Here is a 17229-nt window from a genome sequence, read left to right as displayed (position 1 = left end):
GGTCTTGGTCACCCTGTCAAACGTCAAAAGGTATTGTCTCATTTATCTAAACTTAACTCTCAAGTTGTTTTTCTCCAAGAAACACATTGTTCTGATGTTGAATCACTCAAGTTAAAGAGACAGTGGGTTGGTCAAGTTGTTTTTTCTCCTGCTCTTCATAAAAAGGGAGGGGTTGCTATTTTATTTCACAAAGCATTGAATGTACAAATTATCTCCTCTCAACATGATGATGAAGGACGTTGGGCAATGGTTAGGGTTGTTATCCATGATAAGACTCTGGTGCTTCTATATATTTATGGCCCGGTACGTCCTGACCCCAAGTTTTGGATTGCCATCAAAACCCTGATCTCGTCCATTGATTGCCCCAATTTTATTGTTGCAGGTGATTTTAACCAATGGTTAGACCCTTTCTCTGACAGATTATCCTCCAGTAAATTTCAACCCGACAAATCACATAAGAGTTTCCAATCTGCCATTGCCTCGCGTCCTTTGTATGATTCTTGGAAATTGTGTAATCCTGATGTGTTGGAATATACCTTTCTCTCTAATGTTCACTACACCCGTTCCAGGATTGATTATATTATGGTTAGCAAACCCCTACTCCCCTCCATTTAGAAATCTGAAATAGGGTCCATATTCATATCTGATCATGCCCCTGTTTATTCCACACTTGATCTCTCCCTTACTTCCTCTAAATTTAATCGTTGGAAGTTTAACACTTTTCTTTTATCAGATTCCGTTTTTTTGAAGGAAAGTGTGCAATTTTTCAATGAATTTTTTTATTTTAATAATCCCTCGGATACCTCTATTCCTAATAATTGGGATGCATTTAAAGCTGCGTTTCGTGCCTTTACAATATCCTATGTTGCTAAGAAGAAGAAACTTAATCGGAAACAATATGATGACAAACTTCGAAAAATCAAAAACCTTGAACATATGTATTTCTCTTCTAAATCCTCCTCTTCCCTTCATGATTTAATTTTGGCCAAAATAGAACTCAATAAAATTATTACTAATGAGGCATGTACTACTCTACTTAAAATTAAATCCAAATTTCATGGTGGCCAGAATAAAGCAGGGAAAATGCTGGCTAACTACCTAAAAATTAAAACTGAACGTAAAAATGTAGGCCCAATTTTTAATGATTCTCTAAATAAATTGGTTTCGGCAGATGAGGATATCGCTGAAGTTTTCCATTTCTACTATCAATCCTTGTACACTGATGACACACACCCCTCAGATGTAAACTTATCATCCTTTTTTGACAACCTTCCGGCTCCCCCTTCATTACCGGATGATTTTGCTCTCCTGGAAAACGAAATTACTCTCCAGGAAGTAACTTGTGCCATTAATTCACTCAAAAGATCGAAGGCTCCTGGTCCGGATGGCCTACCTGTCGAATTTTATTCCTCGTTCCATAATATTTTTGCTCCTAAACTCCTACAACTCTTCAATTCCTTTATTTCTACTGCAAAGGCCTCTGGGTCATTTTTAGATGCACTAATTATCATAATCCCGAAACCTGATAAAGACCATACCCAGTGTAAAAATTATCGTCCTATATCCCTAATCAATTACGACTGCAAAATTTTTGCTAAAATTCTTGCTGCTCGTCTTGATTCCCTTATCCCCCGTCTAATCAACATGAATCAAGTGGGCTTTGTGAAGGGCAGACTAGCTGCGGACAATGCACGTTTGTTCTCTAATGTCATTGCTCACAGCAAGCATCTTAAAGTCCCTTTAGCAGCTCTCTCCTTAGATGCTGAAAAAGCTTTTGATCGAATCAATTGGCAGTTTTTATTTCGTACCCTACAATGGTTCGGCTTTGGTCCCTCCTTTATTTCAATGGTCAAACTTCTCTATTCCTCTCCTCGTGCCAGTATTTTTGTTAACAACCAATTTTCCAAGTCTTTCCCCTTATCCAGAGGTACTCGTCAAGGGTGTCCCCTTTCTCCCTTATTATTTATCCTCTGTCTAGAACCCTTCTTAGAAAGAATTCGGTCCAATCCTAACATTACTGGTTTTAAAATGTCTTCCACTGAACTTAAACTGTCTGCTTATGCGGATGATGTGTTGGTTTATATGTCTAATCCTGAATCCTCCCTTCCCCCCTCTTTGGATGAGGTCCAGTTATATTCCTCTGTATCGGGATATAAATTGAACCTCTCAAAAACTGAAGCCCTCCCACTTAATTCTCTTTGTTATCAATTCATGTTCAATAATACTGATTTTGCATGGTGTCCCTCTAAAATTAAGTATCTCGGTATTTGGTTTGCCCCCTCCCTGAGAGATACCCTTAAACTTACTTTTGATTCTCTCATTAAGAAAATCACCTCCCTTCTTCAAATTTGGTCCCCATTATTTTTATCTCGGTGGGGTAGGTTAGATACGATTAAAATGATGATTACCCCCCATGTTCTTTATGTTGTTTCTATGCTTCCATTTAAAATTCCCATTTCATATTTCTCACGTATAAATGCTTTATGCTCTAAATTTTTATGGAATGACAAGCATCCTAGAATAGCTATGCATAAGCTGGTCCGCCCTAAGTCTGAGGGAGGAGTCCGCTTTCCCAACTTTAAAATGTATCACTCCGCCTTCCTGATTAAACAATCCTTTTCTTTGGCCTATGATTTTAATGATACTCCTATACCTACATGGGTTCTTTTAGAACGCTCTCTACTGAAAGATTTTCCCTTTCAACATATTGTTTTTATGTCCAAATGTTCTTTTTTAACCAAATTCCCTATTTTACAATATTCCCAAACAGTATTATATAATGTCTTCTCCTCCAACTTGTCTCCTTTACAATGTTTCTTATTATCTGTTGTATGGTATAACAAGTTTCTTAGATATAAAGGCAAGACATTTTACTTTAAGCACTGGAAAGAAAAGAATATTGAATTTGTTCATCAATTTTTTGATAATGTTTCTCTCATTCCGTTTCCGGAAATGCAAATACGATTTAACTTACCTCTGTCTTATATTACTGAATATGTTATTATTATGTCTGCTATTCAATCACACCTAAGTTCTCTCTCAATGCCTGACGTTTTACCCTCCCTTGTTCCTACCTCTTCACTGTACCCGTTATTCTCACTTCAACAACCTAAAGCTGCCCTTGTTTATACTTCGTTAATGTCCTTGGATACTGACCGTCCTAAATCAATTGTTGAGACTGCATGGGAATCTGACCTTGATACTACTTTCCCTATCTCACTGTGGGATCGTATATGGTCCAAACTGTTTAAAGTATCTCCTGCTGCTCGCATTACTCAATCCCTACTTTTCTTATACCATAGAGTCCTTTTCACCCCTGTAAGTCTTCATAAGTTTTCCCATACATCTTCCTTACTATGCTGGTCTTGTGCTACAGAAACTGGGTCGCTTAAACACCTGTTGTATGACTGTTTCCCTGTGTTATCTCTTCTAAATCCTCCTCTTCCCTTCATGATTTAATTTTGGCCAAAACAGAACTCAATAAAATTATTACTAATGAGGCATGTACTACTCTACTTAAAATTAAATCCAAATTTCATGGTGGCCAGAATAAAGCGGGGAAAATGCTGGCTAACTACCTAAAAATTAAAACTGAACGTAAAAATGTAGGCCCAATTTTTAATGATTCTCTAAATAAATTGGTTTCGGCAGATGAGGATATCGCTGAAGTTTTCCATTCCTACTATCAATCCTTGTACACTGATGACACACACCCCTCAGATTTAAACTTATCATCCTTTTTTGACAATCTTCCGGCTCCCCCTTCATTACCGGATGATTTTGCTCTCCTGGAAAACGAAATTACTCTCCAGGAAGTAACTCGTGCCATTAATTTGGAAGATATGTATGCGAATATTTTGTTGCTCTACCACGTTATCCTTTCAGAATATTTTCTTAGGTTCGTTGTTGTCTGAAGTTGATATTAACTCTTCTTCTGCAGGACTGTTGGACTTGTTTATTTCCCTTGCATTTAAAGTTATTTTATTATGTTGGAAAGATAATTCTAAAATTTCAGTTCACACTTGGTGGAATTTTATTTGTGATGAACATAGGATTGCTATCGCTTCAGCCTCTTCTGTTCCCCTGAAAATTAAATCCGATCTTCTTTGGCTCCCTTTTACTTCTTATCTTTCTTCCAACCGATTCCCTGACTGATTCTTAGTCATTCCACTTATTCCCCTCTTCCCCTTTCTTTCTTTTTCTTTCTCCTTCTCCTCTTTTGTCCTTCTATTCTTCTTTTCTACTTCGCCTGTCTTTTTCTTTTTCTTTCTTTCTATCTTCCCATTTTTATATCCTTAATATTATTGGTTTATTGCTCATTGCATATGTTTTGTAAATTCTTCTTCATATTTTTAGTTTTCCATTTACTTATGACATATGTTTGTATTTAATTCAAAATGCAAATAAAGAAAAAAAAACTTTCTTAAACAAAAACTAGATAATACAGCTTTCACACTTATATTCAATGACTGGAAATAAAATTCTTTGTGCCCAATTCACAAAATGATCTCTTCAGTAATCCCATGAGTGTCATATGTAAATGTTTTCGTTACAAATATGTGCAAAATAGTTACATGTGCATTGCTACTTAAATTATGCATTGCAAGATTCCACTCTTTGTCCATGAATATTATTAATAAATAAAAATGTAAATGTGCCAGTATATTCCATTTGCAGAAGTTAGATATTATACCAATACGCTCTACTGATTTTATTACACTGTATTGCATATTTGGAATACAAGTTTTGTTATACCTTGTGGTTCTTGCTAACTCCATGAGTAAATCACAGAAAGGAAATACAGTCATTGATCTTGTGGTTAGTAATAATTCTTATGAAAAAATCACTTATAATCAATTCTTTAGTACAAGATGGTTATTGCAGTTCTATAATAACCAAAGAACAGATCTGTTACTTACGACTGCCAACTTCATCGGAACAGTCTCCACAGTTATTGTATCTATTACACTTCTCATCAATGTAAATCCAATTAATGCCATTTCCACACCAGAATATTAGGTATCCTGGAAGACTCTTGGGTAAGTTACCTAGACAAGAGGAATACATCTATTTATGTATGTATTTATTTAATAATTTATTAAGTTCAAACTTTCACTTGATAGCATCCCAAGACTGTCAATTGTCAATGCAGAGCCCCAAGGATGGCAGGACCAGAGAACAAGGACAGCATGAAACTTGAAGGAGAGATCGATTTATAAGTCGAATATACTAGACAGCGCAGGCTGGTTTTACTGCTAAATACATATTGTGGGATTACCAAGAATATACAGGGGTTTACATTTCTCCCATGTAATACCATTGGATGGCTTTACTGTCACTCTCATTTGCTTGCTTCTTATTCAACTCCTTTTTGTGTTCCAGCATGTCAATCTGGTGTTTGTCCCTCCTATGGAGCATAGCCTTTTTATCATCTATCCAATTGGATGGCTGCTATTCTTCCGTGACCCATTTTTAGAGAACTACGGGGCATATTACCAACAAGTAGCGATAATTATCGCTAAATAGGCTTAGCGACGATTTTTTTATCGCTGCCTATCGCTGGATAGGTTAGCAGAGAAAACATGCTATTAGCAACGTTTTTCTCCATTGTGCTAAAATATCCAGCGATAGCGGCGAAATGCGTGAATATCGCGATATTCACGCATTACCGACGAAATGCTCTTAGCCATTTTATCCACCTCCCATTGGATAACATGGCTAAGAACTGGTCTGAGCAGGCGTTGGTTTTTGGCAATAGCGGGAATATTTTCATCGCTACGCCTGCCTTGCTAATAGGCGATAGCGGCGTTAGCGACTGCATTCAGTCGCTAACAGGTTGGGTACGCCCACTTTGCATGTCATTAGCGATAAATATCGCTAACATGCAAAGCGGGCCCCAAACCGCTCGCTATCGCCTAAAAGCTGTCGCTAACATTAGTTAGCGACAGCTTGCTAATAGAGCGATAGAATTATCGCCACTTAGCGGCCGAAAACAGCAGCTAAACCGGCGATAATTGCCTATCGCCACCCTTGGTAATATGCCCCAATTTGTTTTCTTTTTGTGTATGCACTGCATAGAGTGGATGTGTTTTCCAGCTGTCTCCCCAGTGTTTTCCAACTGTCCCCCCCACCTGGCACATTATTATCACTTGCCCATGTGCTTTTCTCTTCCCACCGTCACTCGTGTTACTTTCTTTCGCACGAGTGTCCCTGCACTGTACCTTTCTCTTTAACGCAAGATTCTCCAATTTCCCCAGTTCTCTCTCTTGTGTTGCTTCTCCCCCCATCCGCCATGTTGCATCACTCCCTCCATCCCCCAATACCTGCAACTCTCTCATCCTTTTTTATTTTAAAGTGCTTTTGCACTACATTCTATAAAAGCTAATTTTTGCTACTTTTTATTTACCAAACCATCTACTATCAATACATTTGAAAAGAATGACCACATACATAGCAACCTTGAATGCATGCTGCCTACAACATGACTTGATGACCTTTCTTTAGCCATGCTGCACAGCAGCCACGATGCTGTACAACATGGCTAAAAAACATTGGCAAAGTCAATGGTTTTGTGAATGCTTGGTCATTTTTTTACGAAAAAGCACCAAAGCTCAAAAGGGTGGTTATTCTAGGGTGTAGTGCTCAGAACAGTCAACAATCTCCCTGCTGCATGAGTCTGACAACAACAGGGGACCTGGAGAAGCAACAGGCCATCTGATCTAAGCGATATAGTCAAGGTGTAGTGTGAAAACCGGAAGGAACATAACTTGTGGAAGGCTCAGTGTATAAAACAAAGAGCCTTGAACTGAATTCTGCTCTTTATCAGCAGTCAATGGAGCCTACAGTGTGCTTGAGGAGCATGAGCAATCGTAATAAGACCAGCAGCCACCTACACTGCCATGTTTTCAATTATCCAAAGTTTACAAATCTGGTACTCTGAGAGGCACAAGTATAAAAGTTGTTGTAGTCTATACAAGAAAGCATGGTGGCTCTGATCACTGTGGCCCAGCTATTGAGCACAAGACAGGAAGTACAGAATTCGACTATTCAGTGAAAGCTCTTGTCCAAACCAGAAGTCAAGATTTTTCACTTTCTGGCCGGGGCTGGAAATATACCAAAGGAAGATGGCCAAAGGGACTTGGACCAGATCGAGGAGTTTTCGTAGGCACCAATCTTAGCCCTGCCTTAGTACAACTTTAGAAAGCTAGCCGCCATCCCATCCTGTACCGCGATTAGGCATTTATAGAAGAGTCAGTCAGTGGCCCAGATATCAAATTTAAGAAGGATTTTCAAATCATCCACGTAGGATATCAAGACAAGACTGAAACTCTGGATCAGCTTACCAAAGGAGATCAAATAGTAATTTGGGGACAGATAACGAGGACGGTATTTGAATTGTCCATTGACCCATTCTCATAGCAAATAAAGCCTAGCCTGAAACCTACTCTCTGAGGAGGGCTGGATATAATCAGATTTACAACAAGGGAGAAGAGCTCAGATGCTAACCACGGAAAGATGGTATTATCTTTAGTCCCTGCTTGAAGAATAAAATTGCCCAAGATCGTAAATCTAGCAGATGCCACTACAAGGTCACGTGAGAGGTCCAACAAAGAGTAAAGCAAAACTATCTGGGCATCAGAGAGCCGGTAAGTTGGGGTAAAAGATCAGGAAGCCATTCGAGAGAAGGTGATTTTACAAGTGATAGTCTAAGAAGGTAACTCAGCACAGGAAGAGGGGGAAGTGAGTTTCAGTGCTGCCCTATAAATGATCGCAACTTCCCCACCCATCCACCCCTGCCTCCCAGCGGGGTCTTTGCATAAAATGGTAAAGCTATCAGGCAAGACAATATGAAAGTGAGGATGGGAACTGTCTGACAAGCAAGTCACTATGAAGAACAAAAGATCAAAGTTGTGGTTCAGTACAGAGACTTTTTAAGGCATGGACAAAGTAGGGAGGTGCCTAGGGCCCCCACCTTCCAAGGAGGCCCCTGGGAAAATTAACTTCTTCTCTATTGGACCTGTATATTCTATTTCTCTAGCTAAAACTATCTTTCTCTTTTCCTACCTCTCCTTCGGGCTCTGTCTCTCTACCAATTGTCATCTTAAGGATACTTAGGGTCCCGGGCAAGACATATTTCAATTTCTTTTGTGACCCTGTTAAAGTTTAACATGTAATTTAGAATTGTTTGGCATCATGCTTTTTTAAATTGGCAGCAAATGGGTAATACAATTAAAATTTGTTCGGTCTATGGGCCCCAAAATAAGTCTAGCCCAGGGCCCCCAAAATCCTTAAGGTGACACTGATTCAGTAGTAGATTAAAGATATCCTAACAATGACTGGGAAGAGATCTGGCATAGATCAGACCTCCTTTAAAGGTCTGGCAAAGGTTTACTTATTCCAACGAGGGGAGAAGGCAGTAAGGCCTTGATATTCAGCAAGGTGATATTTTGAAAAGAATGACTATTAAAAATTAGGATTTTACCATCAACATTATGCAGTTTGTCTGGGGAAATGGGATCCTTTTTTCGGCAAGATGGTTGGCATGGTGACATGCTCAACACGAGAACAGAGCACTCCGTGGGCAATACCGTTTAAAAAAAAAAAGAGCTCAGAAGTCCTCACGAGAGAGCAAAAAAGATGACCCTCCTAAGGTGAGAGAGAGAGATAGAGCAAAGAAAGCAACAACCAAATGCTGTAGAATTCAAATGTGTTTGCCTGTGAAGACAATGGCATCTAAAGCAAGGGGAAAACTGGGAAAAAGAGCCCAAGGAGCCACAATAGAGCAACACACACAAAAGAAGGCCCTATAGAGAAAAATGTCATTATGTCCTTTAATGCACAGCCAGAGATTTGAGCAATACTGTAGTGCTAGAGGCACTTTTATGATCTGACAGGACGTGATGACCTTTGACTACCATCATTTTAATTGTCTTTTTGGTGCTTCATTAATGTACGTCCTGCATTTGCCTTGTTTCTCTTGAAGATTTCTTCTTGTAGTTTTGAAGTGGGAGCTGTCAGAGTAGAACAACTTGCCAAGAACAGAACGTGTGGGATGTGCATCTGAAAACATGAGAGAGAGAGGTGTGGCATGTACTTTTTGGTCTCGAAGTGCAGTGTTATGAGCAGTGGTGCACAAATGTGCATAGTGTTGTAAATTGAGAGATGAAGTATGTGATGCTATGGGCAATGGCGCACAAATGTGCATTGTGTTGTACATTGGGAAGTATTATGAAGTTCTTACTATTGGTTTTGACATGGCCTCATGTCATCCTGAATTCTGACTCTGCCTTGCTTGAGCTTTTCTTAGCGCACAGACAGGCCCCCAGAGTGTTTGCAAGTTGTTTGTGTTAATCACGTTCAAGATTGTTTTGTGAGAGATTGTTTAATGTACCCTGGAAGGCTTTCGTAAGCCTAGTTAAGATAAAGGCTGGAACATGTGAGAATGTAGAGGGAACTTGGGTACTCCTTTTGCCCTGGAATGCTTGCATGGAAGCTGCCCAGTTCCAGTAAGTTTCCTGGCGCAGAAGGAAAGACTCTCCAACCTTCTAGTGTAATTTGTGAGGATAAAGCTGAGGGTTATTGACTTAAAAACCGGGATTTTGGAATCCGAATGGAGACGGATGCGTCTACTTCGTGTACAGCGAAACCTTGGTTGCTGAGGCTCTTATCCCCGGCTGTAAATCCCACTGTCTGAAGTGGGCTAAGATGCAATGTTAGCACCAAGTAAAGTGTTTGAGTTTTGATTATTGCCATTGTGATGTGTGGCCAGTGGCTATAATTATTTGAGGTGTTTTGTTTGTAATGTGTGAGTGAGTCAGAGTACACATCCAAAGAAACCATTTGATGTATTTAGTGTATTTATCTTTCGGATTTCTTGCAGGACATCCAGTATTATTTGTTGCTTGTTTATTCATTATTATTCTTCATGCATTTAACTGTTCCATTTGCCAAGTGTCGATTATTGCTTGCATATAAATATATATCTCTATATACATGTGAATATTGTTCATTTGACATCTGGGAAAGCCTTTCTGTTAGAGATGGTTGCAAAAATAAAATCCCAAGCCTCATTCTAAAAAGGGAGTCTTTGATGTGTTTATTTTATAAAGTGAACCCCCTTTTCTAGGTGGTGGTGTGTTTTATGTCTTCTGCCTAGTTGTGTTTACGCCATCGTTTGGGGTGGAATTTTGAGGGCGAGGCAAGACAAATACAAGTAAATGCTCTATGAACAACCAACTGCCAATCCGTAGCCTGATCTACCACAATTAAGATCTTCATACAATTGTAGTCTGGTATTGCTCAAAGATTTAAAATTAGATTACATTAGGGCTTGGTACACACTGTGTTATTATTGTATTCCCCTTTCCTGAAAAAAGCACAGATACCAACACTTACACCCTGGTGCATCCATTTTACTTGCTGAAAGGTGCACTTGAAGGATAGCTTTGGCTAAAAAATATTTAAAGGGTTTTAGACCTGGCATCCTTAGGGTGGTCTTCCCCGAAACTTGTTGTCTGCTTACCTACTCTTTTGGCTGATTCTTTTTGTTGGCCTTAGGACTCTGAACCAGTGCTAAAGTGCATGTGCGTCTCTCCTAAAACATGGTTTGTGTAATGTATCCACAATTGACACATTTAATGTACCTGTAGGTTCCTAGTACAGTGCACTACATGTGCCCAGGGATTGTAAAGTAAATGCTTCTAGTGGGCCTGTAGCAATGTGTGTGCCACCTACACAAGTGGTACTTTAAACATGTCTCAGGCCTGCCACTGGAGAGCCTGTGTGTGCAGTTTACACTGCCACTTCGACTTGGCATGATTCCTAATGGAGAGAAAGTATTGATGTCATATTCAGTACCTCTGGAATGGTAATGGCAATTCTTCTTTAATTGCAAAAGGGGTTCTGTAGTTACCCATCTGGCACTTTTAGAAAGTTGGACATTTTCCTGCTCTTAGCTCCTTGGTATCTGCTGCCTGTCTCTGATCACTGGCTGGCTTCGTGTATTCCTTCTAGATAGTCCCACACAAAGGAAAAGCTGGGTGTGACTTCATGAAACTCCCTGGGAGGGAGGGGCTGAGCACAGCCTCACACTTACAACTGAAAAGGCTGTGCTTTGGCCACACACAAAGATCTGCAGACCCCCCTGTAGTAAACCATGAGCCATGGCAGGATGAAGGGAGCTGTGTGCACTTCAAAGACCCTTGTTTGAAGTCACCCCCACTTCAAAGGGAAACTGGGTATAAGTACTGGGCCTCTGACCCTACCATCTCAGTACAGTTCCAGACTGAAACCACTTTGACAAGAACGAGGACTGTTGTGCTGAAGATTGCTGATTGCTGGACTGCTGCTCTAGAAGACTGCTGCTTTGCTGTGCACTCAGCTGCCTACTTGCTCCCTCTGACTGCCCCAGGGTGTCTCCAAGGGCTAGCTGACTAGCTTCCTGGGGTCTCAAAGACTCAAGGGCATCAAAGTCTTTAACCCTGCTCCTTTGCCTGGGTCATTGGCAGTGACTTCAGGTGTTTGCTCCAGGGAAGAAGCTGACGCATCCTATGCTGCGATGAGCAGAAACACCGCATCGGCACTGAAGCGGGAACAGAATTGCTGCATCACACTTGGGGCCTGAGCAACGTCATCGGAACAGCCGTAGAGACCACCACATCGCCGCTACTGCTGAAGCACGATCCCCGCATCTCACCGACAGAGTGGAGCAATCTGGCGCATCGGTTACGGAATCAATGCATCGCGGAACTGACTATTTATTTTCGTAAACTGGCACATCACAATCAACTCATGGAGAAAACCAACGCATCTACTCAACTACGGGACTGCCATTGACGCATCGATTGACGCATCCCGCAGCTCGTGTTTCAAGGATTAAGGTATTTTTGCTCAGTAGGCACTGTGCCGGTCTTGTAGCTGGCCTATGCTCCATAACGGGTGGCCTAAACTCTTTCCTTCGTCCCAGTTCAGCGCGAGTGATTAACTCTTAAAGTACTATTTGCTTCTAAACGCTATTTTTGCATTTAATCTTTGAAAATTCATATTGCGACTGCTACTTCTAGGATTTTTTTCATTTTGGTCTTGAGTTATTTATAAAAATCATACTTTATTTTCCTAAACCTGTGTGGAGTCTTTTGTGGTGTTTTCACTATTTTACTGTTGTTGTATTGCACAAATACTTAACACATTGCCTCTTTAGTTGAGCCAGACTGACTAAAGAGTGAGCACAGGTTCATTTAAAGTGTGGATCTGACTTACCCTGACTAGGATTGTGGTTTCTGATTGTACAGGATGCATACTCAGCAAACCAGAAACACAATTTCTAACATTGGTCTAACACATGCCCCCCCCCCCAGCTAAAAGCAGGGAGAGCTACCCAACCTCTTGGGAGTTCTCATCACTAAGGCGAAGAACCTGGAAAGACTATCAGCATTGTCCTCATGTCCTTTCTCTCTAGGGCGATGGACCACCTTAACAATTTGGGATTCTCACCCTTCATTTGCATTAGCCACATGAGGGGCTTGCGGTCTGTCTGAACCAGAAAGTAAGTCCCAGACAGGTTTATGATCGCAACTTTGTCAGAGCCCAACCACAGCAACAGCTTCCATTTCAAAAGCACTCCACCTTTGTTCCCTGGGAAGTAACCTCCTAGAGATGAAGGCTACAGGTTGGTCTAGGCCTTCTTCATTTAGCTGTGAAAAAACTGCCAATATGGAATGTTTTGAGGTTTCAACAATGAATTTCTTGGAGACGTCAGGGGCTTGGAGCAAAGATGCTGTGTACATGCCCTGCTTCAGGGAGTCAAGTGTTTTTTTGCATGCCTCTGTCCAACTCACATTTCTGGGCTGCTTCTTCGAAGTCAGCTCTGTCAAGGGAGCAACAATTGTGCCATATCCCTTGCCAAACCCCGTATAGCACCCAGTGAGGCCTAAGAAAGCTCTTACCTCAGTCTGGGTTTTGGGGGTTCCCAGGCCATGATAGTGTCTATCTTGGCCTGGAGGGGCTGCACCTTACCCCGCCCCACCAGGTGTCCCAAGTACACCACAGACCCCTGCCCTATCTGGCACTTACTGGCCTTGATAGTAAGGCCTGCCTGTTTCAGAGCCTGAAGCACTTCCTGATGGTGAAAGAGGTGGCCCTTCCAGCTGCTGCTGAAGACAGCTATGTCATCCAGGTAAGCAATACTGAAGGCATCTATCCCAGATAAGACCTTGTTCACCAACCTCTGGAAGATGGCAGGGCCATTCCTGAGGCCAAGGGGCATTACCCTAAACTGATGATGGCCCTGTGGAGTGGAGAAGGCTGATCTCTTCTTTGCTACCAGTATCCTGAAGATCAAAGGTATTCAGGTACTGGGTAGCATCCAACCAGTTAATCAGCTCATCAGCATGGGGAATAGGATGAGCATCAGTCTTAGTGACATAATTGAATAGTCTAAACAGAACCTGAGATGAGGTGTAGCAAACGGTGGGGCAGTTTTTGGTACCAGCACCACAGGGCTCTATCAGGAGCTACAGGAGGGATCCATCTCCAACATCTTAGAAACCTCATCTTTGATGCTGGCCCTTACTTTGTGAAACAGCCTGTAAGATTTATTCTTGACAGGGAGGCTGTCTCCTGTGTCCACATCATGGGTACACAGGTGGGTAGTCCTAGAAGTGAGAAAAAACAGAATGGCAAACTGTCCCAGCAATTGGTGATAGTCACTCTGCTGTTCAGAAGGCAGAGGAGTGGAAAGGATCACACCTTCCACTGACTCATCCTTCTCCGTGGAGGCTAAGATATCATGGAGATGTTCACTCTCCTCTTCCTCTCTTTCACCACAGCATGGTGACTTCAGACCTCTCACAGTGTGGTTTGAGACAGTTGATATTGAACACCTCTGGGGGTGCCTGGAGATCTTTAGCTCCACCAGGTATGTGATCTCACCATTCCTCTCAACTATCTCATATGGCCCAGTCCAATAGTCCATGAGTTCCATTACCCATACTCTTTGTCTGGGTTGCAATTCTACAGAAGTAGCCGTTTGGTCATATCACTGCTTCATCACTTCCTGGCTGGCCTCTAAGTTGTCAGAAGCTTGCTTCCACAACTTAGCCATCTGGCTTCTGAAGGTCAGCATGTAGCAAACTACATCCTGTTGCATTTTCCTAGGAACTTGCTACCACCTTTATTTTACCAGACTCAGAGGTCCCCTTACAGGATGACCAGACAGAAGTCCAAAGGGGCTAAATCCATCCACCTTCTGTGGTACCTTTCTGTAAGCAAAGAGAAGGCATGGCAAGAGGACATCCCAGTTACTCCTTAGAGCCTCTGGAGGGCCTTGATCATGCCTTTGAGAGTCTTGTTGAACCTTTCAGCAAGCCGATTGGTTTGTGGATCGTAGGGAGTAGAGAACTTTTAAGTCACTCCATACTCCTTCCACATTTACTACATATAAGCAGACATAAAGGTGGTGCCCCCTGACAGACACCACTTCATTGGGTAAACCCACTCTGGTAAAAATCCCCATTAGAGCCTTAGCCACTGCAGGTGCTGTCGCAGTCCTTAGAGGTAAGGCTTCAGGATACCTTGTGACATGATCCACCAGCACTACAATAAACCTGCAGCCAGAGGCTGTCTGGGGAGCATTAGGCCCAACAATGTTGATGCCTACCCTCTCTCAGGTTGTGCTAATAACAGGGATGGGATTAAAGGGGGCTTTCAGACTCTGTCCTATCTTTTTGCTGGCCTGGCAGGTCAAGAATGTCCTACAGTATCCATCTGAGAAAATCTTTATCCTAGGCCAATAAAAGTGAGGGACAAACCTTGCAAAGGTCCTGTCTTGGCCCAGATGTCCTGCCAGTGGTATTTCATAAGCCAAATCTGGTTGGAATGCCCTGTAGTAGTGGGGACCACCAAGGCCCTTGTTACACCATGCACAGCACAGGTGCCTTAGGCTCACTGTAAAGGACGTTGTCCTCCCAGTAAATGTTGTGATTGCCAGAGGCATCACCTGTTGCCTGGGCTTCAGCCTGTTCCCTCACATCCTCCAGGGTTGGGCATGCTCTCTGTGCCTTACAGAACTCCTACCTGGTGGGTCCACCTTTTACTTGCCATCAAGCAAGTTCAGGCAGGTCACCAAGGGAGGCAATGTCCTGTACAGTGGGCTTTGGGGCGTCATCCTCAGGTGTCCCACCCACCTCAGCTGGAAGACATTCAGGGGCTTGTTTCCCACATACCCTATCCTTTCCTCTTTTGGCAGCTATCTGGCCCATTTTTCCAGGCTCCAGATATTCTTGACTCCCCTCTTGGACAGTCAAGGACCTGGCGGTAGCACATATTCACTCAGACAACCATAACATCTCCAAGTGTGCCTTAAACTCCACTTGTTTCCAGAAAGTGTGCTCAACGCCATTCCCTAATAGACAGTCCAGAGGCATTGCAGGGCTCACAGCAACTTTCAGAAGACCTGAGACCCTCTCACCCCTCACTCAAATGGAACAAAGGCCACTGGATAGTGGCCCTCCTTGTTGTCAGCCACCACAACCTGGTGGAATTCATTGGGTATAACTTGCTTTTGGGCCACCAGATGACTCCTTATCATAGACATACTGGCTCATGTGTCCCTCAGATCCTCAACACCTTGTCCATTGATGGTAACCCATTGCCTATACTTTGCAGTATTTGATGGCACATGGATTTTAGAACCATCTCCACGTCACCCAGGGATTTTAGGGTAACCTGTCTGAGTTCCCCCCACTTACTTTCACATACTCCTCCCAAGCATTATACTTGCGACCTCAGGTGTCTTTCCTCTAGTGGGAGATGGTGCTCTTTTTGGGCACTTGTGATCACCCATGTAGTGCCAATACACAAAACACTCATAGCATTTGGGAAGTTTTGTCTGAATCATGTCAGGGAAGCTCTTTTTCTGGTGGCCAGATTGGGAATTGGACCCTTTCCCCTGTTAACCATTCATGGGGGACTTAAGAGAACTGCTTCTTTTTCTCTCCCCTCTCTTTCTTCTTTTGGGAACCCTGACCACCCTTTTAGGAGTCCCCCCAGATACCCTCTTGGACACTGGGTGCTGACCCAGATGTCTGCCTCCTCAGCAAGTGTCCCAGGGTCAGTCAACTTGCTATCAACCAGGTTTTGGTGTAACACTGGAAAACAAATATCAAGCATGTGCTCCTTCAAATGTAAGTTGCACAGCCCTGAATAATCATCAACCTTGCTGCCAATCTCTCATACCTTCAGTGCCTGCTGGCAAAATCAAGGAAATCCACTCATGTTTATGATGAGATGTTATGGCTGCCGCTGAACCTCAACCTATACCTCTCAAGGGTCAGACCAAACTTACTAACCAGAATGGCTTTCATCACGGTATAGCATGTTTGATCCTCTGCCTCCAGTGTTGAGTTTTTCCCTCCCTACTGTAGGACTGTACCTCCATGGACTACCCAGGCATCCTCAGGGACTTTGTGCACTCCTAGAGCAACCTCAAAGACTGCAAACCATTTGTCAATGTCATCCCCCACCGTATAATTGGGCACCAAGTCTTTTGGGATGGGGACCCTTGTTTCACCAGTGGACACTGTGGGTACGCTACCACCATTACTGCTGGAGTCCACCTGTAGTGCTCTTATGTCCAGCTCTCTCATACTGGACTCATGAGCCATCTTTCTCTCCTCTGTGGCCAGCTTTTTGTCCTCCAGAGCTTGTTCTTTCTCCAGTTTGGCAAGGGCCTGCTCCTTCTCTAGTTTGGCAAGGGCCTGCTCCTTGTCTTATTTCAACTTGGCAAGATCTGGATTTCGCTTTCTCTCCACCCTCCTGTCTTCCAGCTCCTCTGGGAACAGGTTCCTTGAAGACTCACTGATGCCTGGTCCTGGGTGGACTTCCAGCCCAGGCAAGGTGTTAACCCCTCGTTCACCCCTCAACTGGCTATGCTACCTTCGGAGGTGGCGACTTTTGAACAGGCGGTGGTATGTGATCTGGAAAAACTGCAGGGATCACAATCACGTTCATTTTCTAACCTCTCAAATTTGGAAAGAGAGGCCCTGAAAGAATTAACCAACTGCAAGGAGATAGTATTGAAACCAGCCGACAAGTGTGGAGCCACAGTCCTTTTGGATTTGGAGACCTACAGAGAGGAATGTCTTCGGCTTCTAGCCAATGAGAGAAATTACCAACGACTCCCAGGGGACCCTACTGAAGACATTACTTCGGAAATTGTGATGGCTGTGGAGG

The 17229-nt window shown here is 42.7% G+C and overlaps 1 protein-coding gene across 1 annotated transcript in view; it reads right to left on the bottom strand.

Annotated features, from left to right (window-relative positions):
- Positions 1-17229, bottom strand: part of LDLRAD1 (low density lipoprotein receptor class A domain containing 1) — a 154503-nt gene that overhangs the window by 33255 nt on the left and 104019 nt on the right. Inside the window, exon 4 of the mRNA XM_078670403.1 lies at positions 4920-5048. Coding sequence (XP_078526529.1) covers positions 4920-5048 — 129 coding nt within the window. The remainder of the gene's footprint in view (positions 1-4919; positions 5049-17229) is intronic.

The sequence above is a fragment of the Lissotriton helveticus genome, chromosome 1_2 (genome assembly GCF_964261635.1).
Source record: "Lissotriton helveticus chromosome 1_2, aLisHel1.1, whole genome shotgun sequence".
Taxonomy (NCBI): domain Eukaryota; kingdom Metazoa; phylum Chordata; class Amphibia; order Caudata; family Salamandridae; genus Lissotriton; species Lissotriton helveticus.
Note: the sequence above shows the minus strand (reverse complement) of the source record. Positions and strands in the feature narration are given on the sequence as shown.